Source organism: Falco cherrug, chromosome 9 (genome assembly GCF_023634085.1).
Source record: "Falco cherrug isolate bFalChe1 chromosome 9, bFalChe1.pri, whole genome shotgun sequence".
Classification (NCBI taxonomy): Eukaryota; Metazoa; Chordata; class Aves; order Falconiformes; family Falconidae; genus Falco; species Falco cherrug.
Window position 1 is genome coordinate 27,678,129 of NC_073705.1, and position 27,968 is coordinate 27,706,096.

General features: G+C 43.2%; 1 protein-coding gene across 3 annotated transcripts in view; it reads right to left on the reverse strand.

Moving 5' to 3' along the window:
• SUFU (SUFU negative regulator of hedgehog signaling) overlaps nucleotides 1-27,968 on the reverse strand; it is a 95,512-nt gene that overhangs the window by 34,123 nt on the left and 33,421 nt on the right. For all 3 annotated transcript variants that reach the window (XM_055719706.1, XM_055719707.1, XM_014278434.3), the window contains exons 4-6: nucleotides 6,982-7,124; nucleotides 3,828-3,913; nucleotides 1,703-1,775 (exon numbers count right to left, since the gene is read on the reverse strand). In XM_055719706.1, the coding sequence (XP_055575681.1) occupies nucleotides 1,703-1,775; nucleotides 3,828-3,913; nucleotides 6,982-7,124 (302 nt within the window). The remainder of the gene's footprint in view (nucleotides 1-1,702; nucleotides 1,776-3,827; nucleotides 3,914-6,981; nucleotides 7,125-27,968) is intronic.

The window sequence follows — 27,968 nt, forward strand, 5'->3', positions numbered from 1 at the left end:
CAAGCTCTGCCCGCTTCCCAGACAGGCAACGTGCTTGCCTGCTCCCAGGAAAGTCATCCATTTTCTCTGCCTGCTCCCTCCACCTATCTTCCACTGCTGCCTCACAGCTCTCACACACCCTGAACCACCACCAAGAAAATGCCAAGCGAATGACACTTGATCCTTTTGCCACTAAGCAGAGCAGGAGGCGCATGAGATGGCTGAGCCCAGCCCAGCACAGCCTAGCTCGCTGCACTCGGCAAAGGCTCTTTGCGGGACTCAGCACCGCAGCAGGTTTTGCCCTGTGAATCCCCAGGGGCTGCGGCAGCAGAGCAGGAAGGAGGTACACACACACACACACACCCTGCGCATACGCACTGCTGCAAGGGCAGGAGAGAACAGAAACAGAAATGTCTTCAATGTGAGAAAGTCTGGAAAGACCACAGACACAGCAGCTTTCTGTGGCAGGACACACTGGTGAGGCAGAGGTACTCTTTTATTTGCCTTAACTTGCCTTGGCTGACTCAGATTCCAGTAAGCTGAGCTACTTTTCATTTACAGTAAATTGAAAACTCTGTTGTCATTAGGAATCACCAGTGTGCTGAACAGAAACACCTCCAGGAGGGGAGAGGGCAAAATTTTGAAGAGCCTAAAAACTTCATAGGACTTGCCGTTGTATTAGTTCCCACATTGTGGGACATTTGTGGAACATTTTGTGTGTGTGTGTGTCTCTCTCTCAGACTGCAGTTATTTCAGATGAACACATCCTTAAAAACAGTAAAAGTAGAATTTGGGTTTGTTCTTAAGCTTTCAAAATAAAAGATGCTGTAAGGCAACTGAGGGTAATCAGATGCAGACACACAGACCATAAGCAAATGCAATAGCTTGTACAAAACGTGCACACATGCACGTGCCCTACCAGGCTAAGCCATAACTTCTCTGTTAAAGGCAAATACTCAGTGATTCACTGCAACTAGGTCAGCACCACACTGGATTTGCCTGGCAACCACGTACTCTAGTACCATAACTCTGCTGAAGGGATGGAGAACTGTCTCCCAAACGCACAGATCAGCAGTAGCCCAGGGGACAGTAACCCCTCCCCATAAAAGTCCTATTGTGATCTTTAAACTTCAGAATTTAATCTGAACTCTGAACAAGAAGATTTAATATATCTTCCTGCATGGATTATTAATAATTGCATGAGATACTTTTGACTTCCTATTATTTCTCAGACCACACTCACTACTTGGCCTCAAGTGACATCCTACAGGAGTGAGCTACACTGTCACATTTGCTGTGAAAAAGATACTAGTTAATTGGTTTTGAGTTTTCTGCAAGTTATATCTCCTTATGTTTGCATATAAAACAAAGGAGGAATTTCCTGATCTCTAAATCTTGTACTGTTCTATGTTCTTTTATCTTCTATTTTCCTCCTTTCTAAAATATGCATTTCAAATCTTGTCAATTTGTCTCACATGTGAGATTCTGTTTTCCTGGTCTCCCTTCTCTAACTTCCTATAGCTGCCATCCACCTGGGGACGGACACGTGCATTCTTGAACAACTTCTGAGAGGGCAAAGGGAATCTCTAAGAGTTTTCCAGGATTACGGCAAATGTTGAGGAGATCTCAGCAACTTCACAGAAAATAGAACTGGTTTATACCATTAAACTGATTCTCTCTGGCTACTATAAAAGACATGACATTTTATAAACTGAAGGCATACTTGCAGATGTGGGTCAATCTCGAATATTGTCTCTCCTCTTCGCATATCTGTTATCAACCAGGGGCCTCCAGCTCTACAAAGAAAGAAAGGTAATGAACCAAACAAGCACTTTAGCTAGTGCTCCCCCCAACAGAATCCTCAGAGTGGGCTTTTACTGGAAGAAAGCACAAGAGTTTAAAACAAGCCTAGAAGGCCCTCTGTGTTGTGTGCACATCCCATAGCATGCATTTCTCCTTTTCATTTCCCAAATACATAATGAAAGCCCCTCCATGACCCAGCTGTTACCTGCCTAGTGTCTGGCACCAGCAGGTCTTGCAAAGCAGTCAGGATGGACACAGACTATCATCCCCTGTGCGGACCCACTTCATACAAGACTGAACTGGGTTTTAATCTTAAAGGTAACTGAGCTGGGACTGAGCAGTCCAGTGTAGCCTAGGCCTAAGAAAGATGGGCAAGGTATGGGGTCAAGACTTATACCTCTATTACACATCTAAAGATGTGCAGGGTCCCAATGGGACTGCACTTTCTGCTGAAATCTGAAGTCGTGTTCAGTACCATAAAAAGCTTATTGCCCTGATAAATATTCTCACAACAGATGTTTTGTCCAGTTGGTCCTTAATAGCCAAATACTCAGATAGTTCAAGGAAATCTTTGTTTTCATTAGCAATAGAAGTCAGAATGGTCAAGATGTTTCCCAACAAAGGTGACAGAAAACAGATTACTGTGAAGATGAACTACTTGGAGACTTGACTTTGGGTCACACTGCAGGCAGACTGCAAAAGTCAGCCTTAGATGCTGCTTTTCATTTGAAGTAAAAATTGAAGTATTTTGGAATTGCCATTAAAATGTTCTTATTTTTCCACAAGATACTTTGTTATTGCAGTCAAAAGCCTCCTCCCTCTGGCCTTGTCTGGGTTACAGTCTCCTAAAGCCTGTGTATTGGGAGCAATAAAAGTTAATATTTTACAGTTTTTCAGATGCATCGCTAGCCACTCTTTTTTCACATCACTTTGGAAGCTGTTAATTATTAACGGCAGAGGTGTGACCTGCTTCAGTTTCTCACTGGGATGCAAATGACTTTGACTCTGACTCCATATCACCGGCTTAGTAGTTTGCAGCTTTGCCTTCAAATCAGGTACGTTTGGGTTTCATTTTATCCTTGGAAAGGTGCTTGTACCACAGCACAAAAGCCAAAACCCAAGAACAGACTAAGGATTGGGTGTTGTATCTGTATTGACTTAAGAGTAGCCAAGGGAGCTGCAGGCAGTGTTTACTGGGGTCCCAGAAACAAAGCTTGCAGCTGGACAAATTCACTCACTCTAGGGCATTCACATGAATTATCTGCACTTGTGCCTAAAAGGGAAAAGTTCAAGTTTAGGAAGTCCAGCAGCAAAGGTTCTTCCAAATAATCAATCAATTAAAGGCCACTGTGACACTAGAGAGTGTACTACTGTGCCCAGGGAACACATACTCAGAACCATTTTGTTTTAAAAAAATAATAATCTTCTGAGCTACAATCACACTGCAATAACTTGCACTAAACATAAGAGAAAAAAGTTTAGCTGCAGCTTGATGGCAAATAAAGCATCAATATACCATTTAACGTTTAAACCCCATCTCCTCCTTCACCCAATGACATCTTTGTTTTGCCATGGGAGCAAGAACAAAGAACTTCACTTGCATGAACACTCCTGTTGCAAACTGGCCCACCAAGAGCGGGGCCAGCCTGATAGTGATGTTATCATTTTCAGAGAGCACCCAAGCTTTGCTAGGTACTGTCAGAGCCTCTCCCTTCCTTTCTTTTCAACTACAGAGAGAGGACACCGGTAACAGTTATCCCAGCTCTCTCAGAAGAACCAATGAGAAAAGACTACAGGCATAAGAGGAAGGAAATCAAGCTGTCTAGATCTCATGCTCTTTCACTCTGAACATGTGGACTTCCACATGCATTAATTTGCCATCTAAATGTCTGTGCATGAGAACAGATTTGTAATGAATTCCCATCTCTTGCTACAGCATAGGATTAAATAAATTCCATCAACAAGTCAAAGACTGTTAATAAAAATAAACAATTGAATTGTTCTCTATGGGAATGCTCCCCTATATGGGCTATATGAGCACTTACACTGGGACAGTTCGAAGCAGTTCCAAGATCCCTTGCCCATTCCACTGCTGAGCTGCATGTAGTTCCTCAGTGCAAACCCCAACAATCTGAAATAAATGAAAACAGAGAAACTAAACTGGATGAGAACCGTGCAAGAACTGTACAGAAAATGTACCATGCAGTGCTGGATCAAACAGTACAGATACAAAGCATAATTTGTTTAAACTAACTAGATGAATGGGGACAAATTGAGTATGAGACAACAGAGATTCTGCAATTCCTTATGCTTTCTCTCTACACTTACCACATGAAGTTCCCTAGTCATGTAACATTTAATCTTGCACAGCATGTGTGAACTAACTATGAGGAGGGCATGGTGACAAATGAGGGTTTACTGACAATCCACTAGTTTGTTCTCACTTTCAATCTAGTCCGCACAAGACAGGACAAGTTAGGGTCTAAGCACATGTAAAAGATTGCTCTGTTAGCCAACTGCTAGGAGCAAATGCAATATTGCACCCGCAATTTCAGTCAGGCAAGGGACTCGCTGCCACAAGGGAGTGCTTTGGTGCTCATAAATCCTTGACCAACTCAGTTTGCTGACTGGTTACATCTCACCTGGCACCATAAAGTAAAGCTGCTTATGCATGGCATAATCCACTCATCACTGCAGGCAACTGCAGACTTTTGCCTTCCTGTATAAGGCAGGAGGTGTTTGCTTTTCAGGATAGGAGCTGCCCCACTGAGCAATACCAGATGTCTGTCTCACAGCAGCTGAGATCAGCTCCTTCTAATGAAGGGGTGAAACACCCCTCCAGCTGATAGAGGAAGGCAGTTTCTTTCTGATCCATCAACCACTGGTTTGTGCCTTGGAGCACAATGATTCACTCTTTGGCATGAAAAATTATTTTAGCCATGGCCTTCTATTTTCTTCCTCGATACTCTAAATAAACCTTTTACAATGACACTGAATTTTTGGTCAAAATCTGTTGTGGTTTAACCCCAGCCAGCAACAAAGTACTATGCAGCCACTCGCTCACTCCCCACTCCCTGCTGGATGACGAGAAAAAGGTAAAACCCATGGGTTGAGATAAGAACAGTTAAATAATGGAAGTAAAAGATAATAATAACAATAATGATGAAAACGACAGAGAGAGAAAGTAATAAAGCCCAAGAAAAAACAAGTGATTCACAATGTAATTGCTCACCACCTGCTGACCAATGCCCAGTGATCAGCCCCTCCTTGCCAACTCCCCCCAGCAGATGTACTGAGCGTGATGTTCTATGGTATGGAATATCCCTTTGGCTAGTTTGGGTCAGCTGTCCTGGCTGTGTCCCCTCCCAACTTCTTGTGCACCTGCTCACTAGCAAAGAAAAGTCCTTGACTTAAAAGTAAGCACTACTTAAGAACTAAAACATCAGTGTGTTATCAACAATATTCTCACACTAAATCCAAGACACAGCACTGTACCAGCTACTAGGAAGAAAATTAACTGTATCCCAGCCAAAACCAGGACATCTGTCCAACTGATGTTTTATCAGAAAAGAGGAAACCTGAAAACTAAGTGCTGAAGAGCAGCAAGCAGAAGTGCAGCATGTGCCTTTGCCGCAAGCACATACCTGCACTGATAGAGATCTGCATGGAAAATAACCAACATCAGCGCATACCCAGCTCTGCACACCCTGCCTCCCCTGCCCCTTGCAGAGCTCATTTTCTCAGGACCCAGCCCTTGGAGATGCACTTCATCCCCACCCATGTCCCAGGCTTCCTCCATGAACAGCCAGAATTACCCTCGCTTCAGGACACCCCTCCCTGGGCCTTCACTCACTAATTACAAACAAACAGCAAGACTCTAAACAGGAAATCATATTTTGTGTTCATGCTTTTCTTTTTGCAATCATTTATCCTCAAGGGTCAAAATAAATCCATAACAACAAGCATCAAACAAAGGGGAAAAACAAGTCAGTCGTCTGTGTTGTGAAAGATTAGAGGCCAAAAGCCTCAGCATGTAAAAAGTTGACTGTCTTTTAAACCAGATCAGCTTGGCACAGAAGAGACATGGACTAATGCAGCACTAACTGGGGAGTCAGCCAGGAATCACCTAGCTTAGCTTGGCTCTCTGTCTCCCCTTCCAGGTCCTACAACTCACCTTTCACTGATTAATCCCACACCCATCTCTTTTTTTATTGGTAGAACCAGACTTTTAGGCACCTCAGAAAATTCAGGAAAGCCTTTGCTCTTGCACAGCTGTTGCCTTATACAGGTCTGTGGTAATGGAGCTTCCTCTTAATGTTGCAACTACAGCCAAGGACAAATGGAAGCAACTTGAAGCTTAAATTGTAAAATACAGACACTTGCATTTTCCCACAGGATGGAAGCTTTTCCACGGAGCAGGGAGAAATCAGCAGTTGGCATAAACTATGCCAGCTCTTCCACTAAGGTTATTAACTCCACATGAAATTTAAATATATCCAAAGCAGCCCATGTCTAAGAGACATTACTGAGGAGGGCGGCTTTGGGAAAGCAAGTAAAGCTGTTTGGCTAAGGAAGCTCCCTTCACTGAACAGTAGGGTTAAATTGCAAGGGATTTTAAAAAATATTTCTTTTGCAAACCAAACCTCAACCTTTCTTAACCAGTAGGTCAGTGCAGGAAAACTCACTTAGCCTCTAAAGAATCTCTGAGTCAATGCTGCAAGCTACATTTCTGCCATTAAATAATGCTAAAGCAACTCCGAGTCCTGCTCCAAACTCTTTTTTTCCTGGAACTCAAACCAGTGGATTACTTACCAATACTGCCACAGAATTAATTTGAATTTAGCTTTACATTACCTTTCAAAAGTGTTTCTCTCAGCTGCTTCCCCTATGTTCATATTTGAAATTTCAGAGCAGTAATGTAATATTCAACTCCAGGTCTGTTTTGGGGTGTAAACCTTCTCCCCATCAGATAGACCTCTATCTTGAGAACTGAGGGCGTCACTGCTCAATCCTCGTAAAATGCTTACTGAATACCTCCAGAGTAACAACTCAAAGATGAGATCCATGGCAATGAAATAAGGAAGAAAGGCGGAAGACAGGATAATAAGTACCTGACTTAGCAAAGCTAAATGAAATGTAATGTTAGCCACATTCCGTGCCCAGGAAGTGACAGTCAGAGCCACCATTGCTGGGTCATACCTGTAGAAAAGTAACAACCCCAAAAGGAGTCTGCACTGGCTGCATCTGAGGGTCTTCTGTCAGTAACATATGCTGGATTCTAGATTCACTGTTGTCCAAAGGGCTGTGCCACGATACATGGTCACCGCTGCAGAAGGTGTTTTCTGCAAGGAAGAGAAGCAAGAAATATTTAGTCCATAAAGTCTGCTAGAATATTCTGTTACCATCTGCTCCTGACCGCTGTCAGGCAGGGACCTCTGGTCTGGACCAAAACAGTCACTTGAGGCTATTCACAGTGACTGCCTCCAGCCAGCTCTGCTGAGTCTCCAAGGCAGCGGAAGCCCCTGAAGCAGGAAAGGAATCTCATTGAGCCATCTCAATTCTGACTTAAAAATTGCCCACACTGGAGTCCTGTGGCAAAAAATTATGTCCTGCTTTGATATTAATTCCAACACAGGAATAACAATAAATAAAATTAGCTTGTGTCTCATTTACTACTAGTCTTGTTTTGCGAGAAGGCACAGAGAGCCAACAGGCCATACTGGATGCCTATGGGACAGCAATTCATACCTAATGCAGCTCTGATTTGCCACAGAGAAAAAGATTCTGAAATGTGAATTAAACACAAATAATAGTCTAGTATATCTAATAAAAATCCAGTCCGCTGTCCAACTTGTCATGGTCTAAGTCAAAGTCACTTTCTCTCCCAGTTACCTGGTGGCTCTGGTGCAGAATTATAATTATTATGTTTCTTCTTTCCCAAACAATGAGAAAACCAGTAGGCTATAAATATCACTCCATGTCAGAATAGACTGCATCAAAACAAAGAGCCAGAAATTACCCTTCCTTCTTCACAACTGTAAGTATTCGTTTCTTTTCCTCCTCTCTTACTTAGAAAGACAAACCCCACGGATAATCCCATGTTCCACAGCTGGTGCGTGCCAGAAAGCACACCGGAACTCATCTGTTTGTTGCTGCCCCATCACAGGAGAGGCTAATGCTTGCTTTCTGAGTGAGCTAAAAGTAAAACAACCATGACCATTTTTACACCAATTAACGCATGCTTCATTTGCACACAGCTCCTACAGCATGCGTGCAATAACACTGCCTAGCTGACTGCCTTGTCCTCTGGTCTTGTGCTTGTCCCAGTCCAGGTAGAGCTTTTATAGCACATATAAATAACCAGCCCAGAATCCCTATTCTGCCTTCTGACATAGGTGTAGGGTCCCAGGGATGAACCAAGTACTGCTGGCCTGCTTCCAAAGTCAGTGGCAAGCACAGTACCCCTTCTCCCTGATGAAGGCAGCCTGGGCTGCTGTATTCACCATGGTCTCTCCCAAGGTCACGGTTTCAGGAGGGTGGGAAGGAAGGCCTTGTCCACCGGAGGACGACTAGGACCTTCCACTCCAGACCAGAAAATATTAGTGGTTACTTGAGTTGCTACCTGTTGAGACTGGAGCATCTCATGTGACACAGGGCAGGCTCAAATTCAGAGGACTGCTCTCCTGTGCCCCGCAGCTATGACCATATGTGGTCCTGGATATATCTTCACCTAACCTTACCACATCACCTTCCAAATCCACGTCATAGGACACCTCTTAAATGACTATCTATAGGGCTTATCTGAGAATTATTGAACAGGCAGCTTCTGCAGCAGCAAGAGAGAAACCACACTTGCCAGTAATTGCAGCTTTGTCCCCAGTCACATTAAAAAACAGACACTGAGGAATCAGGTCCTTGCACGCCACTCACTGTGCATCAGCACCAGCACAACCATGTGCACGTACTCTTGTCCAGCAGCAACTGCAGGATGCTTCAGGGGAGCCATCAGTGGCAGGCAGGTAAACTAATGAGAGTTATCTTCCAGTTGCTTAATCTCGCAGTTGGTTAAAAATACTCTCAGTCACCTCACTGAGGAGCTAACTCATGCTCACCCGTCTATGGGATTAATGCAGGGCGTCCTGGGCAACTCGTCGTTTCTCCACCAGGTGTCCCCATTGGCGTGTGTTTGAATATTCATTGTATATGTTTCTTTCAGATGGATTTTTTGGACAGCTCATTTGATTAAGAATTAAAATAAACTCCGAATACCATAAGGAACTTGGTCCAAAAAAGGAGGCATGTAACAGAAGTGTTGTGATAAGTAAGGGAATGTTTTCCTTAGTTAAAATTAGGAAAGAAAGACAACAGCAAATGCAAATTGCTTGAAAGAGTTTATCGTTACGTACACTAAATTACACGCTTTCAGTTCTGCAACTAAAAGGAGTGGTTCAGATATTCCTTTACGTTTAGAGTTGGGGAAAGAGAAGCAGAAAGAAATAAAAAACTTTTTTTTTTTTTAAGTATTAAAACTGGATTAAATGAACAGCACTTAGAATGTTGTGAAGGAACTTGTGGTATTTTCCAGGTTAGGCAAAATGTGGCTGATCAATTTTTTCTTTAAATGATAAAAGCCTTTCAGTCACAGTTTTCAGGAATTAAACAAAGCCACAAAGAGCTTATTCTTGGGCCCTGTCTTTATACCACAACATTTTGCCCATCAAATGCTCACACAATTCTATGCTGATCGATCCCTGCGTTTTACTGCTGGTGCTGCTTCTCCTGGGAAAGCCCAGCCAGTTTCAGAGCAGGTTTTCAAATGCAAATGTCTCTGCTGGAAACCCACCTGTTTTTGTCCATGTGAACACTGAACACTTAGAAAATCTCCCTCTCCTTTGCACGTGCACGAACACCACAAAAATTCACACTCAAATCACAACATTTTTTCCTGAAATAAAATGAAGCTGAATTAAAACCTGTAAGAGTGCAAGAAATTCTGAATTACCGCCTGGAACTCAGCTTTTTGCTTGCTGCATTGTAGTCTATGTGGAATGTAAGATCAGCTCTTGTAGAAAGACCATTGCAGCACTGGGGACAGCTTGAATTGCCAGACTTGTAGCCACAGAAGCTGAGAAATTACAGAAACAAAGGACTAAACCACTTTCTCTTGCCTCATGCTGGAAACAGGAACCACCACCCTCTCTTCCCACCTTTCACACTTATATTTACAAAACAAGAAAATCAAAATCTTTCTAAGCATTTAAGTTTTAAACAATGCTTTAGCCAGAAAATCCTAAAGTTTTCATAACTGGTTCCTCTAAAGTAAATTTATAGATTTGTGGCTTTTACAAATCTTGAATTAGAACATAAAACATCCAGATAAATCCTCAAAATCATCACAGCACAGATGGATGTGAGAAGTCTCCTGTGATTTCTGCACCTTTCTACCATATGCAGTGCTGTCAATAACACACTTTGTACAACCTGCCTTTCATCCACAAACATGTACGATGTGCTACTATTTCCTACATGTACAGATGTATTTCCATAAAACCAAGAGATGAGCAGGCACAGGGCACATGCACTCACCTCGTACACAAGGAGCACAAACACCTTCCAAGGAGCAACACACTTCAGTCAGATATGCCTAAAGACAGCTCTTTCTTCCCCAAAATACACCTCTGTATCTTCCATACCATGTGGACTAACTGGAGAAGCAGCCTGTCATCTTCACACTAAGTCCTGAGATCTCTGTTTTGCACTGCTAGGAACCAAGGATGGGACTAGGACCTTCAGTGATAATGATGCCGATATGGGGGTGTCAACAATTCACAAATTTATAGCCATACCTCTCAGTACACATTGTGATGCCTACTGCAGAAATCAAATGAGAGACTTAAGCTCAAAACTGGAAGCTGTATATGAAATAGATGAAATAAAACTTATATATTAAATACTTGAAAATACAGACATGAAAATAGGAATAAACAAACATGTAGAAGAAATATTTTATGTAAAAATAAAAGATTACAGGAAGATGTTTACGTCCATGGAGCACTGGCCCAGTCTGACAGGACTCACTGTTACAAGAATCCCAAAACAATTTCTCAGTTTAGGCCAAAACATGACTCCTCTTTCAGATAAGCACAGAACATTCCTTCGCAAATTATCTGTTTAGTAAACCACTAAGTTTACAGCATCAGCAACAAAGCTGGTTCTGCAAAGATCACATCACAACACTGATGCTGTCCTGGGCCCTCACAGATTTGGGAACAGCCTCTGCCTCTAACCAAGCCCACTAACAGCAACTATTGATCTAACACTTTTCACTCCCAACAAGCTCTGCTGACAACCCTTTTGACTAGCTGTAATGATGGGCCTATTAGCACATTGTTGCAAAGTTTTCTTACTGGTTTTGAAACACAACAGATGTTACAGAAGTCCTTTTGCACTGTATTTCTTAAGAAGACAAAATGCATTTGCATCCAGGAAAAGGTGAGATGGTTTTCAGCAGTAGCTGTGAAAAATCATGGGCTTCTACTGGACAAGCACCTTCTCTACCATAATAAGACGGCAGCAATCAGTTTGGGAGCAGCAAATACCAGGACTCACGTGTGATCTGCTGCTGCAAACACTTCTGCCCCTTTGAACTTTTTACCCTACTCCATAGCAAAGTCAACAAGAGATGCGAAATGTCCATGGAAATAATGTTATATAATAGGAGGAGTTTGATGTATTCGTAACAACTACCAAGTGTCAAACCAGCTCAGGTTTCCATGCTCAGGAGTAAGTTTGGAGAAGACTTCTATGGGTGCTCTCTTCCTTGTGAGTGTGCACATTGTGAATGGACTCCTCATTGCTTAAGGAGGAAGGAGCTCTCACTAAAGCTTTTACTGCAGCTATGGCATGCACAGGAGGACCCCACCTAGGTTCACTTGTGTCTAAGGTCAATGTGACACATCAATGTGACTTTTCACCGCCACAAGGGGCACACTCAGCATTTTTACTCACCTGGTCATTTTTACAATCCTTCAAAAACCATGTCTCTCCAAGAGCCCCACCACTCTGTTAAGTCTGTTTGACACTGGCCAACAGGTTCAAACACCATAAGGGTAGCACAGTCAGTCTTCTAGGCACGAGAACAGCATGATTGCATAAGCTTTGTTTCCTTAGGTGAGCACAGCAAAAATGACAGTCATCAGAAAAAGTTACCAGGACCTCACCAGGGAACTGCCAAACCCACAGGACAGATGGCAAGGTACAGAAATGATCTAGCCATCAACAGGAGGAATCAGACAGCAAAGGAACTGAAATAAAGTATGTTAAAAAATTAAATCCAAATTCTTTTAGTGTATGGATAAATCAGCAAACCTGCAGGAGTAAAGTAAGACTCTGATTTACTGCATACAAGCTGATTGACAATGCTGTTGAATACTTCTGCCTTTTAGTAAACCTTGGGTGGTTACATGTTCCCTCCATGGAAGGAAGAGCTAAGCTACCCGACCTGCCTAAGGATAAATACATATCCTTCAGTAGCTACCATGGGTGCACTGGATGTGTTGTAAATACACAGGCCTGCTTGGAGTAACCTGTTGGACACTTGCACCCTTCCTGCTTGGGACACTAACAGGACTTAAACCTAACACAGCAAGGGGACCCCTCCTCACAGGTTTGAAACTGGTTCTTTTTCTGCAAGTTTGTGTTTTAGCAAAAACTCTTTTTTTCCTTTCTGTTAGGGAATGCTGATTCTATGAAATAAAACTGCTTCATAGGGAGGTACTGATTTCAAAAGAAGGAGGAAAACATTAGAACATTGTATTTCAGACTTACAGTTCTATTTCATAATTTATAATAGCAAATCTGAAGCCTCTCTCTAGCTCTACAAAAAAGAGAAGTCTCTAAATTTCCCACAGACCAGCTTACGTACCATTCTATTATGCAAAAGCAGCATCTATAAGACAGTTAGACCAGACCACTCTGTTAAACTCCCCATATTTTGAAGTCTTTAAAATGTTATTATCCATTTTCTTTCACAGCCCACATAAAGCAGGTTAGGTTCCTTCACGCAGTTGCAACTCAGCTGTGCAATCTCTCCTAACTTTACTATCCAACTGTTCTATAATGAGAACTGGGGAAATGACTGGGAGGGAACCATTCCACTATAGACTAGTAAATTTTCTTTGTGTGACATTGCTCATGTATTTTCTTGGAATGCATTTCCTCCCCCCCCCCCTATTTAATTTAACTAAATACTGCTAATGCCTACAGAAATAAAACCAAGTCATATTCTTGCCCTCAAGACGTTTTATAAACAGTGTAATGCATGCAACCTAGGCTCAAGAGGTGTTGCCCAGCTCTACAGAGAAACACACATACTTCCCAGTGTATTTTCAATTTCTTTTTTAAACTTGCCAGTTTCATATGTATGGGATCCTGCCAAGAGCCCTTACTCCCCTGGCTAGCCACTGCGAGTAACTTGAAAAGGACAAGCAAACAGAGACACCTACTAGGAGCTAAGAGAGCTCCATCCAAAAGGTGGCTCCAGGCTGAATCTGGGTCAGGTTACATCTCCAGTGAGCTTGCTATCCTGCACCCAGAGCAGATGGGAAATAGCTCTTCAGGCATCTGGGAGTCAAATATCTTCTCTGACACATGCATAGGGGACTGTATGGAGGAAAACAAGTTGCTGATGCTATTCCATCAGCAAGGAGACAGCAAGGGAACTTGAAATCTATCTCTTGTCCATACATGGCCTGGCATACAGTCAGTCCCCAGACTGAGTCTGGCTCTGGGGCAGTTCAGACTACATCAACCTGGTCCATCCAAAGGCCAGAAACTCCTCCCTTCTGACGTGGTCACACCATGCAATTCTTTATCTAGATTTTCAAATTGGAGGAATAGATTTGTAGCTGACCATTCCTCTGTATCTCTTCTAAGAGCCCTCGGAATACCAGCTAAAATCTGCAACAGAGAGGTTAAACTGTTCTGACTAGCCAGCCAGATAAATCCATCTGGACAGTGGGTTACAGGTTATGAGCTGATACTGCACAGAGTGGGCTTCTCCTACTAAGTGCATTAACTACTAAGCGTGCTTGGGTTTGGGAAAACAGCTACTCTGCTGCACTCATATCCTTCAAAACCAAGTTTCTGTGTTCCTCTCTTGTTTCTGCAGAAAGCCAGAACATCATTACAAGGTCGCTTTATTTTGGGATATGTGCAAGTTGATGCTGAAAGAAACAATCCTGCTTGTCCCCCAGAGAAAGCAGTGGCTACCTGGATCACCCTCTTGAGCCAGTACTGTTGCCTAGCTATGCTAGCATGCTTGGCACGTTTCTTCTAGCACACTTGGCACGTCTCTGCTAGCTTGGTCTAAAAAAATAAGTTCAACAAATTTGCAAAAGTGTGTGGCACTGGGGATGCTGGCATGCAAACAAGATGACCACATCCCTCACACAAGCCAGACCTACATTAACCTCATCACTCAGGTGCTTGAAAACTCACTGCTCTAAGGGGTACAAACCTGCATTTTGTGTTAGACTGTGAGACCTCAGGTAAACTGCAGGCAGCGAGTCACAGATGTCAGCCCACATAACTCAGAGATTCTGTATTTGAGGGCAAAGCAAAGAAGGATTTTGACTCCATGACTTATGGGAGCAGGAATGTTAAAAAGGCCCCCAGTGAGTTCCTGACCAGCATGACAGTGATGCAGCCAGACATTTAAATTGAATGCAGCTTATCCGATACTTACAGAAACAATGTAATTTACTGCATTGCTATTACACCATGCATGGTCTGTATAATTTATTATATAAATGTATTTTGTCCAACACTTTTAATATTCAGTCTGGCTTTGTTAAAAAAAAGGTAATCTGGCAATCTGTCACAAATAAGCTTTGATGCTGGTTTTCAGTACCCTTTTGCAGACTGAACGGCTAGAATTGAGAGAAACTAGGGCAGATGCAGAGTCCAACTCTGAATATTAGCTATATTTTTCACCGGAGCTACTTAATATATTTCTAACTAGCTCAGTAACAGATATAAGCATGCATACAAATACATAGCTATAATAAATTGATGCAAAAGCAAAATATGAAAATCACGTCTAAAAGTCTCAAAGTAATACTGTTATTGCAACTCATTATATAGACGTGAATTCTAAAAAACAGAGTGTAAAGAAAAATACTTTGCTCAGGCTCATTTGCCAGCCACATTAAATTTAAGATAATCTCAGGATAATCAAATTAATGCTAAATTCAGTCTGTCTGCTTAGTTTCCTAATCTACAAAGAACTGCACACATGGATTGGTAAAGGGGAAAACCAATGGTGATATAATCTGTGGGGCCCGCTGGCAGTTAGTTTATAATTTCATTTTCAAGTCAAGCTGAACGTGCTTTAAGAATATAAAGTCAGTAAAATCCAAGCCATGACAGATTTGCACTACCATTAGAAAAAAGTCTTTCCTCCCTGTTTTTCTTTTTCAGTTCAGTTTTGCTGCTCCTCAGTCTCCCATCTGGGAAACAGGAACTGCCCCAGTCTGGGCATTCGAACAAGGTGCAAATTCACAGGGTGCTGCTGCCTGCTGCAGACATGCAACACAGACAAGATGCCTCAGGATGAATTAAATCCCTGGAGTACAATTAAACAATAGCTCCACTGCAGGGATTCAAATTGGGTTTTTAGAAACTAGGGGCCTAGGCAAAAGGTTCTTTCTGAAAAAACAAACAACTATGTAGAAAACACAGTTTATCAGTACTGTAAGGACTGTTTGACCTCTGAGGTATAAAGACAGTTGCGAAAGCAGTAGCACGATGCAGATTTTTTTTTAAAAAATCAATCAGCAGGTTGAAAATACAAAGTTGATTATTGCACAGCTCCAGGGTGTTAAGTCTGGAAAATTAATGAGCCTCACAAACGATCCCCATTAACTTATGCAAGCATATATAAACTTATTTGATCATTGAAGTCCCCTAGACTGAAAGCCTGATGAAAGGCCTCCCATGCCTTCCCACGGTGCATCAGCAACAAGCCAACTCGATTCCTCACTCCTCCGTGCCCTGCTCAGAGCTGTCACTCACCCCTACTGGCAGTGGGACTGTGGAAAATGTGTCTCACTGTACTGCAGCTTCCACTGATGGGAATTGCAAATGCTGCTTTTCTTATCACAAAGTAGATCCCAGGCACCCGGATGCCTTATGTGACATTGCAGAGTGTAATATTTTGGACAAAAAACAAATGCTAAAATGCAATCATACAATAATCAGTTTGGTTCTCAGGCTCCTCTACCTCTTCTGTTTTCCAGGACATTTCTTTCCATCCATTACACATCCACACGTCTGGCTTGCTCCTTCTCTCTGCCCATCTCTACACACGTATATAATTTCCATGACTGCAGCCTCCGAGAATTTCTCACGCAGGCTCCCAGCGAGTGACTCCCGTGCCCAGGGCACGCTCCCACCCTCTGCGAGCAGTGGGCCCCCTGTCCTCTCCCTGACTCCATACAGCCTGCTCCTCCAGCCACCTCCTCCCACGCTTCCTCTCCTTCCCACTTCATTCAGCTCCTCCACATCTGCTCCTTACAGCCTTCTCCAGCCCTCAGAGTCAGCAGGCAGAGTCAGGAGCTGGCCCATCTATTGTGTTTGGCATCCCCTCGGCATCCAGAGCTGCCCGGGGCAGGATGCATCTCCCGCCTTGCTCTTGCAACAACACAGTTCTCACATATCTACAAATGTATCTGCATGGCTCCCTTCCACAGGGAGTGAAGGCTGGAGGAAGGCACAGCAGCATGAAAGGACTTACCTGGCATTGCTGAATATGATGGAGAAAGAAAATAAACACAGATGTGAGTTGCTCCTCCACAGCCCCACAAAACTCTCCTGCTCCAAGCTCTTGCTCCTCTACACTCAGACCCATCACCCTTGGGTGCTGCAGGGCTGGGCTGCTTTTGCCTCCTCCAATGGGCAAGTAAGACAATGTTGCCCTTGCCCTCTTCATCCCCCAGCCCAGCAACCACAAGGCAGCAGGAGTGATGCACTTGCCAAACCCTGAGTTCCAGGAAAGGCAAGAGACCCTTCCACCTCTGTCCAGCTGCACTGCCACCAAGTTTCTGCATCCTTCACCTGAACAAGACATGTTTTACAGCTCCCCTTTCAAAGGATGGTATGTCTTCAATAGTTTCAGAAACCAAATAGCCTCAGGATGGGGTGGAGGCCCAAGATTGAGAAAGGATGCTATACAGCAGGATCTCCTGTCAGATAAGGACTCAGCTCAAAATAGGTATTTAATGACAGTTTATTTACAGATTATGTGGTCCCACGTGACCAATCTGAAGAGATACTTGCCTTCCATTTAAAAACCCTATCCTGTGTTATGGCACGTGAAAACCAGAATGTTTTACATTTACCTGAATGTTTCCCAGCTGGATGCAACTAGAAAAAAAGACCTGTGCCCACAGCATTTAGCAACCTTGCGATGTCCTAAGTGACGGAAAAGAACGGCAGCAGGAGAGAAAAACTTTTTTCTTGTTGTTGGACCTCCTACATACTTGCACACGTGCAAGCCAGAGTCAGACGGATGCTTAGATGGACACAGGAGCACCATAAGACGGTACAGCCACTTGTGATCTTCCCCTAGATACCTATCTATGAGACGCTTCTGTTGAAGAGCTTTCAAGAAGCCTGAAAGGGAAGTGAAGACAATATCCTCCTCTGAAGGACCCAAAGATGACACGTACAACTTCTTTTAATAGCCTTCACAGCATAGACATCTGACAGACTGCTAGACTGCACTAAAGTGTCCCTTTGAGCAAAAACTATTCAAGAATGGGCACACGGCCTGAGAGAAAATACCTATGGAGTTATCACTCCATAATCTCTTCAGAAAAGTGTTCTAGTTACCTAGGCATTAGTTTTGGGGCTTATAAAGGACAGGAAGGTCAGGGGTCTTTGAGAGATCACTGTCACATTTTTCTCAGTGGTTGATTATTTTCCTTTAATTTTTCAGGAATTTAAAGTTTGCACAGGCCAAACTTTTGTTTTACTTTGGCAAAGCAGGAGGCCGAAGGGCAGGAAACAGAGGAACTTCGTATTCACACATATTTGTGTAAAATACTAGTTAGGCATTAAGCTCTACGTGCAAGAGAAACACACAAACAGTCCAAGAGCTACATTTATGGTTCAAATGCAAAATGGCCAGCCTGTTTATGGAGCACCATTTGAAACACCATCCGAAGTGTTCTGAGATGATTCCTTTAAGCCCCTGATTTTAAACCAAAAAGCAGGATTCCACTTTCCATAGGCTCTGGGCTGCCTGCAGCCTTTCAATATACTCTCCCAGTTTCTCTTCCCCACCAAGAACAAAACACTTCCCCTGCTGTGCCCATTTGCTGCCTCCTGGCTGAGCAGGCTGCTGCAAAGGATCTTTGCATCTGAGGCTGTCAGAAGATGGTCTGTAATGAGCTCCACTTACTGCCACTCTTGCAGGCAGAATGGGTTAGTCAGAAAGCACAGTTTGAGCACCACTAGCTGCACAGATCTTCAATAGAAAGTGTAAGAAGGTAGATATGTAACAGTGAACCCAACTTCCAGCTCAGTCCACTCCTGCAGTTTCATCTAAAATACACTTGGCAGCTGTCAAGGGAAAAAACAGTCCTTTTCACAAGGCTACTCACTACATGTAACCTTCCAACTCTTCTCTATGCATCCTAAACAATTGCACACAGGCAGTGAGAGAGGATGCTCCTGCAAGTGCAGAACAATCCCTCTGTGTTGTGGCTTTCAGCTCCTCGATAGGAGGAGGCAACTCTGTTCTGTGCTGAAGCTTTTAACTATTAAAGCGGCTGCTTCCGTTTCCCAGGAAAGGCTCGGTGGGACAAAGACCTCGCATATAACATGCCAAAGGACCTCACACCAGCAGGAGGGGGAGTTTTCTGCCTTCCCTGAGCGGTTTGCTTTGTCTTGCATTCTTCCTTCAGTACAGGGGACAGAGTCTTTGTCCGAGGCTGGGCTGACCATATGCAGCTTGTCCCCCGCATCCTATCCCAGGAGTCAAACGCTGCTCTTAACAAGGCCTGCTGGTCCCCAGCCTGCTGGCTCCTCCTCACGCTCCTGAAGCAGGGAGGCTCTGGGTAGGATGGAGAGGATTCCTGCAGAGTGTTAGCTCCCCTCCGCTTTGGGCAGAAAACATTAGCAAGATCAGTTCTGATCTTGAATAGTGGCCACTCAGGACAAATACCTGCTAGGGGCCAGCATCCAAGCATCCCAGGGTATGGAGCTGGCTGGCTGTCCTACCACTTTGACTGTTGCAGCAGCCTTGCACAGAGATGCATCAGTTTCCTCTGGGTCTCCATGCCTGTTTCTTTCCTTCCTCTCCCAGTGGCAGCCCACATGCAGTACGAGGGCTAAAACAACTTGTGCGTTTATAAAAGCAATTGCCTATCAGATTTACAAGTGTTGCTGTTCTGTCCATCCCTGACATTTGGGAACAGCCTCAGGGCATCAAAGCACAGACAGAAGATGGATCTTCCACACACACACCCCTTTTTTTTTTTAATTATTTTTTTCTTCTTTTACTTTTTTAAAATAAACCAACTGAATGAACTGTACTGAACAGCTGAAAAGCAATGAGCCAAGTTCAGTTCCCAGGCAGGAACAGGACATGAGTTGACAGAATTAAAAGGGACAGCACCAGTTGAAATCTAGCCAACTCAAACTGGGCCTAAACCTACTTTATCTAAATTGCAGTAGCAGCTAAAAACAAACCTTCTCTTTCAGGCAGTGCTGAGATCCCCCACTTACTGCCTAGAAATACTATGCAATCTGTAAAGTAGTCTGGGGAAGACAGCTTTCCTTCTATTTCAACAAAGTCTCTTATAATGAACAAAGACTTTCTGTGCCTCTGCTCCTGGCACAAAGTCTTTCCATGCCTTAGTATCAACCTACGCTTCAGGGCTGGAGAAGGTCAGAGACCTATTCTCAGCTGAGAGCCTAGAAGTCAGAGAGACAATAGTGGCTTCCACAGCAAGGCACAGGAAGTACCCAGCCTGACCCAGGAGTCCAGGCAAACTGCAGAAGAGACAAAAAGCCCAAACTCTGTGAGGTTAGGGAGGAAGAGAAGAAAAGGTTTTAGGTTTTGCTATATAGCTAGTTCGCTGACAATGTAAGCCATAGACTCTTCATCCTCCAAGTCCAATGAGAATACAGGTGTCCTTGTCCTGGGTTCCCAGTCATGCTTTCCTACTGCTGAACTGCAGACTAGGAGGAAGCTTGGAGGAGCCTCATGTCCAGTCCAGGTTCACACCACCAGTGCTGAGAAAACAAAGGCAATGTCACACAGCAGTGATGCTGGTCCCCTCCTCTCAAGTTCCTGAAAACACATCCAGTGCTTTTTAAACCTGGCTAGAGGGTTGCAGGGGATTTTCTATCATTGCAGCAAAATGAATGTTGTGAAGAAGAGATTCTCTGGTGTGGCACAATGTCCTAGCAAGTCCCAAACAAAGGCCAGGGAAATGCTACCCACCAAAACCAGTAAGAGCTAAATAACTGCCAGCTTGTCCAATCAGCAGCTGAGGAAGTGACAATACTCCAAGGCAAAGAGCAGGACTGAGCCTGGCACTGGGGTGCCTCCAGTATTGCAAAGGGGCAACATCCTGCCTGTTCTAGACAGAAGGAGAAGTGAAGTGAATTTAATCAGCCAAAATCTAAGGTCACGCAACTCCATTTATGCTGCAAGGAAGGAGGGCAATAGGGGTGCACCACCCATGTGGTGACATAACAACACTCAGTAGCATCCACAGCTGTATTTCTGCTCTATGCCCTCAGCTGGTTTACTGCCCATACTTGAAGCCACTCTGAGCAAGGTAGGACGGGCCACAAGGTGCATACTACTTCACAGCCTAGGAAGCCTCAGCTATGGCCAGGGTCACTGCAAAGTTCCTCTCTAACAACTGGCAAGCCTGTGCCTTGACATGCAGAAGCAAAATGGAGCTGGGTGTGCTTTCCTGCCTCACAAGTGCAACTAAAACCATTGGACTCTGAAGGTCCCAAAAATTACAGTCATACAGACAAATATTATCAAGCTTTGCAAGTGTGCAGGGAGGAAGTACATTAATTTCATCTAGGGAACCCAGAAGCACTTCTGCACACTGACCTATGCACAAGTCTCAGTGTCACCAGTGCCAAGACCTGTCCTCCCCCCATCCTTTCCTAGTGAAAGGCTCCCTCCACCAAAAAGCCTGGATGTTGCAGACTGTCAGTATTGCTATGCTTATTCCCTAAAGACAGACCCCTGCTAGGGGTTAGCAAGACCGCCTTAACATTAAAAGCAGGCACTGGAAGTTTACACTTTCTTTGAGAGGGGGAAAAGAAGAGCTATAATAACATCTTTCAATGAGTTCTGCTGGGCCAAACCCAGAACAGTCACAGAAAAAACCAAAACAGATTAGAGAGAAAAGTTTGATGCCAAAGACTAAACAGCAAGAAGGCTTCTTGAGGCTTGCCTGAAAGTTGTTATGTCAGGAAAGTGGATAGGTGTCTAGCTGCCCCATCCTTCAAGCATACTCAAAGAAAAAAAAACACATAAAGCCACATTGCAATGCTAATGTCTCTCCTCCAAGAGCTCAGATGCATGATCAGGTCAGTGTGGGTTTTAACTGCACGCACAGGCTGAGGTGGCATAAGGCAAGCTGTCGTCTCTTGTGCTGAGTTTCCTGCAACTGGCACTGCCTCATACATGAGGCACACGCAGACAAAGTGAACAGAACTGCTATAGCAGGATGAGCCTCATCTGGCAGGACACACAACAGGCATCCAGCTTTGGGCAGGGCAGGGTGATGAAACAGTGCCAGCAAGCAAATTCCAACCCTTGAGCATCCCCAGCAGCAACAGCATCAAGACTGTAAGAGTAAATCTGGTCCCAGCTTCAGTATTTTCTCTGCATAACCCTGGGACAGTATTTCAAGAGAAGATGCATTTATGTGCCTATAAAATGCCTCCTCTTAGAGTCATCCTTTCTGCAGACAAAAACATTTTCCATGAGGTCTCTTCAGTGTTGCCTGTCTGATCGACAGCTTTGCAGACAGATGCTTCTCTCCGGATTACTAGTAGTGCTGCATAAGCTTTATTTGCGATCTACAGGGGAGAGTAAAAAGTGCCAGGTCCATCTGCAACCAGCACTTTGCTGCAATGCCTATCAGGACAATTTACAAGAGTTGCATTTGGTAATTCCCTTCCCAACAACTTCAGAGCCCTCAGCCAGCTCCAGGGGAAGCCAGCAACAGGTTGGAGACTGAAGCACGAGCTCAAGAGCTGCCTGTTGTGCCCAGCACGTCAGCCAACCACTCTGCACACAAGCAAATGGTTTGTTTTATCAGCCAGCATGTCTTTTGGTACCAGCCATAGCACGCACATCTCAGCTGGAAGCTAGATGTCACAAGGCTGGCTTGGGAGATGGGGAGGGGGGGATGGGAAATATTGGGGAGGTGAGCTCATAGGCAGCAGTATGGGGAGATGTGGTGGTGTGGGACATAGAGGGGCTAGCACACAAAGACGTAAAGGACCAGGCCTGATCTGTGCTGCTGCTCACAGAACATCTTGTTTTATGGGAAATGTCTAAAAGGAATTAGGCTAAAACCCAACCAATTTCTCATGGACCACTGAATAACTATCAGATGATGAGAGCTTTTGGCCCTGACAAACTGGGGTTAAATTGGAACCAGTGACTTAATGTTTCCATACCCCTTTGCAGAATAAAGGCATGCAGCCTCCGTGCTTGGTTGAGTCCTGTTCACCTACAGCAATTTACTATGCTACAGTTTCAGTGTTTGCACAGCAGAGTTCACTACATAACAGGTTCTGTTGAAATGAAGTCAATGTTGATTTATATTTCTTTGTGGAGCTAAAAAACACAGTTAATCCCCCCTATTTTTAATCTAAAATCCTGGAATACTACAGAGGAGCCAGGGCCAGCTCTACACTGGAAACTGGTCAATATTACAAACAGATGATAGAAAAAATATATGTATTTTACAGAGCCATAGCAACCAGAAAAGAACAATAAATCAGACTGGGGTTGAAAAAAAAAGAAAAAAAAAAGGCACAGTTAGGGAAATACATATATGAATTACTGGGAGATTTTATTTGGCTTTAGTCATCCTACTGGGAAAAAATAAACACTGTTTTACAAACAAGCTACACAAGCCTCATTTGTATTCAGGGAAGCAAGGAGTTTGGTTTGGGTTTTTGTTTTTCTTTTTTTGGTTTAGGTTTTTTTTCCTTTTTACCCACAGAAATTGGCCTGTGTCGAGAATGTTTGAGAACATGTTGGCAAGGAAAGAGTCACTGAGGCTACAACACTGAAGCTTTCTGGACTTCAGAAGATCCGAAGATGAGGCATAGTGGTTATGTCAGGGCAGCAGGTGTCAAGGTATCTGCTGGCTTAATGGCTACAGGTCTGTAACCCCAGTCAAACCACTTAATCCCACTGAGTCCCATTTATTTTCAGTGTAAAAGTTATACTGCCTGTCAAATGCAAAGTGCCTCTGTGGCTCAGACTAACTTGAATCAGATCAAAACTGCTGAATAAGAAGAGTGCATCTATACTTGCAGTCCTTACAACTCCTGTAATCACTTCTGTTTAAAAAAGGGGGAAACTGCAGCATGCAGAGTTGGCATAATGGCCCCAAACTGATGCACTGGGCAAACGTGCACATAGGCAGGAACAGTGTACATGCTTCCTCAAACTACAGACAAGCTGTTAGGCCAGTAATTTCTACCTGAGAAAACGCATGACAGGTCAGAAATAACTAAGGCAGGCTAGACATACCTTTGGGCTTGCTTTTCAGCCTGGCTGCTGAAGGCTTGTGTAGCTCTGCTGCCTTGGACACTTGCACACATCAGTCAGAACCATCCTCCCTTCCAGTAACTTTGGGAAATTGGCCCATGGACTTGAATCATGACAGAGGACGGAAGTTCACTAATACTAAGTTCCTGCAGGTTTCACAGAAATAACTAAAGGACAAAAGAAGATATTTCATATCTTACCCTCTGAAAAGGGAATCCTTCACCATGACAGTGCAGATGGGGCAGACGTGCCAAGAGAGGTGTTTGTAGGGAGAAAAACACCCCAACACAACAAATCAGCTATAGCTAATTTGGTCATCATTTTGACACGTTATCAACATGTATAACTAACTCATCATGTACCTGCTGGAATTAGTTCTGTCCAATACACTTTTCAAAAGTATAATAAATTTTCTAAGGAATAATTCATATAAGTAAGTTTCTCCTGAAATAATCATCTGCGTCTTGCCTGCTTACTTCCTTCACTTGTACACATTGTTTTGCAGTCCCCAAGACAAAAACAGCTTCCTACTACTGATTAGACAACGGTTAAATATTAAAACTCAACTTTTAAATTAGCTGAGACTTCAAATTCACATTTAAATATCTTTTAGTGCATTCATAATCAGGAGACTATGAAAAATGATAAACTACGTATTTATGGAACCACAGAAAATTATGTTTAGAAGACCTGAAGAGGACACCTAGTCAGTCAAGACATATTTATAATGCAAAGGAGACTACGAAGGCTCCTATGCCGCCCTTACCTAAGGGAAGGATCAACTCTTCCTCACAAATATCCATGAAGAATAGTTTGACCTATTCTCAAAAGTATGCAGCAATGGGGAATCTGCAACTATTTCAGTACTTCACCACACATCATTTGAAACAACAAACTCTAAACCTACCTTACAGAAATTGTAATAGACAGGCCTCTCATATCCCCAGTAGGCACACAAAAAAGGTATTACTTTATTACCTACAGCAACCTTTTTCATATTTCTCACATCTTCCTTCCATCTTCTTTTCCCTCCTCCACAGGTCACATTATGGACCTTTGGGTCATCCTTACTACTCTCCTCCAGACTCTCCAACTGGGATGCATCTGACTTGGAAGTCTTTTGCTCAAAATGAGATACAACGCTCTCCCTTTCTCTTCAAGGTGTTGCCAGCAGTGTAGGATCCTATCATATGCAATATACAGAACACTTCTATTTATATATCAGAATAATTTCACTTTATCTCTGAGCATGAAGAGCGTGTTGGTTTAGCTCATTGGTGACTAACTCTGAATAATTTTATTCCGCTTTCAGAAGTGCTGCATTTCCCCAACTGGTAATTGCACATTGGATTATTCCTGTGCAAGCACAAGACCTCGTACCTGTTGCACCAACCTGACCTTACTGCACATCTCAGGCAACTTCTGTTATTTGCAAAGGTTGTTCTGAATTTCAGCCCTCTGTGCCATAATGCTTTGCTGTGTCTGCAGATTTCATCAGGATACTTTGCATTTCATCATCCCAGTCAATACCAAATTGCATGAGCTCTAGGACAGATTTTAGAGGCATACAAGCTCTACACATCTTTTGTGGTTGATGACTAGACATTGACAATTACTCAGAGTCTAAATATCCAACAAGTATTGCACCTCTCTTTCTCTAGTTTTTATCAAGATTGCATTTCCTCAGCTCACTCACATACTTGCTGGGACAATGTCAAAAGTCTCACTAGTATCAAGGTAACTAACATTCACTGCTTCCATGGTGTCTGTTACTTCACCACAATTAGTCTGTTCAGATTTATTCTTGATAAATCCCTGCTGGAACATCCATTATTCCCTGTGTGCCTTCCAGATGGTCTGTTTTTCCTAGCAGTTTCTTAAGACCTGAATTCCGACTGACCAATTAGAAACCTCAAGTTTTTTCATTTCTGGGGTTTGTTTTGATTTTGTTGGGGTTTTTGGGTTGGAGGTGATGAACAGCATTTGCTATTTTCCAACCTTCTGTAATGGTACCTGTGCCCTCTGCAACAGTGTGGGTTCAGACTGCTCAGGCTGATGTGTTCTGGGGTAAATGTTACCAAGCTCAGCCAACCTACGAACCTCAAATTCATGGATGTTGTCTTAATACTTGTGAAGCTAGTTTCACTTGATAGTTTCCTACCACAATTCATGCATTGCAGAGAATATAACCATGACATGCTATACCATCCTCTTTAGGCTCTATGCTTGACTAGTTTTTCCTGACAGTTTCTCCAAACCTGTACCTTATGGCTGTAGCTGGTTTTTTTTCGGGCCAAGAAACATGAAAGCAACAAGAACTCACACAACACATTTGTTTCCATGCTACACCATGTACTGTCCTCACAGTGCGTATCAGGTAGGTCCTTGAAAACAATCTAACTTTACCGTAGAGAGAGAAAAAAAGCCCAGATTTTAATTTCAGGAAAACACAAACCATAGCCTCGCTATACTGATCAAGTGTTGTACCTAAAGAGTTAACAATTGTAATAAGCTCGGCATCAGCTTTCTGTAGGAAGAGCAAGTGAGGAGCATTTCTTCCTTTTCATTTGAATTGAAGTATAAATTTGCTCTACCATGAAATATTCCCAGTACACTCACGAACCATGACAGGCTAAGGTCACTGACTTGTGCCAAGTTTCTTTTTCAAGGTTTGCAGGTTTGGGTTTTTTTTAAAACTAAAAATAACAGAGTTGGAATTTGTGGTCATGGTCAAACAGTGATAAAATTAAGACCAGATAAAGCCACAAATAAAATTTTTTGAGACTTGCAAGCTTGGTTTTGTTGAAGGAGGGGAAGTACTGCCATTTAATCAAAAGCACAAAGCATCAAGTGTTTGCTACAGTGAACAGAGAAGCCAAGGCTCAAAGGTCTGAAATTCAATGCAGAAGACTGCTTTTCTAAAGCACAGCCACAAGGCAGGAGAGATGGAAACTAAAGGAACGCAACGTTCATTTGTCTAGAAGTGTTTGTTACAAAAATACATCACTTGCAACGAGACATGCTTTGCAACTGCAGTACACAGTAATAATATTTAGGACAGCAGTAGTTGCTAGATGAGTCTTCAACTCAGTCATCACCATCTGAAAATGCTCAGGCTCAGCAGGATTATAACTACACCTTACTCTCCCCCAACTTCAACCAGACCCAGCAAAGCACATCTATGATAACCAAAAAGTTGGCTTGTTATTCAAGAGATAAGAATTTAGCTCCTAGCATAGCTTTCAAAGTAAACAGTCTTTTGACATGTGAAAATGCTTGGAGCCTATCCAAAAAGTTCCTGCCAGTTTAATGCTTTTTCTTGCTTCTTGTTCAGAGTGGATTCATAAGCATTACTTAAGTTGTTCTGGTTCATCAAATGTTTTTAAGGCTATTTTGGAGTATTAAAGAGACTTCACAGATTTTTTTTAAACAACTGAAGAGGACCACATTAAGGTACACACATCCCAGTCAAACAATGGTTATCGTTGTTGGATTTGATAAATGCTGCAAGAGGCACAGTCAGAAAGAACCTGAGCAAAACCCTTTCATCATGTAAAACAGTGCTGTCGTGCCACATCCTGCCTAATGGCCAACGGGCTTCAGAAGAATCACATCTTCAAACACTTCACAGTTTTAAAGTTTTAACATCTGACCAGAGAAGCCCTGTAAAAGACCAAGGGAAAAACACAACAGCAGCAGCTCATCTGGCTTTGCAGAGTGAGCAGGTTAGACTGCGGGAAATCCTGTCAGGCAGAAAAATCAGTGCCTGATTACACAGGTGTGATGTAAGGGAGAACATGGGAATTGCTCTGGAGACTGCCTGCCTAAGAGGGCAGCTCACAGGAGTAAAGCAAAGCAAAACAGGACATGTAGCAGAAGGACTGGGAACTCTGCAGAGCAATGAAGTGAGCAAGCTTACACTAAATTAGAACATTACCTCATTTAGCTATGGTCAACTGGTATTGCCCTGAGATCAAGAAGAAACATGACAGTGTGCGCCCCATTACAAGTCTTACTTTTAAATACATTATCCTGTCAGGATTAATCTAATGTCTATGATTAGCCAGAAGATTTTAGCCCGAGAAAGTTTTTATTCAAAAGAGACAAGAGATAAACAAGTTTGTACCAAATAAAACTAGAGCTTTATCACCTGCTGCCAACAGCATACAGTTTCTCTTTATACAGGGCAAGGATTGGTTGGTAATACTTGGTGACAGCACACAGCTGTTTGCTGAAGGGCATGAAGCTGTATGGAAAAAATTAAAAAATCCATATTTTAAGGGGCCTCTGGAGTCCAGCCTCCTATTTGAAATGAAGCCATCACCAATGCTAGATCAGGGCCGTTGTAAGCTTT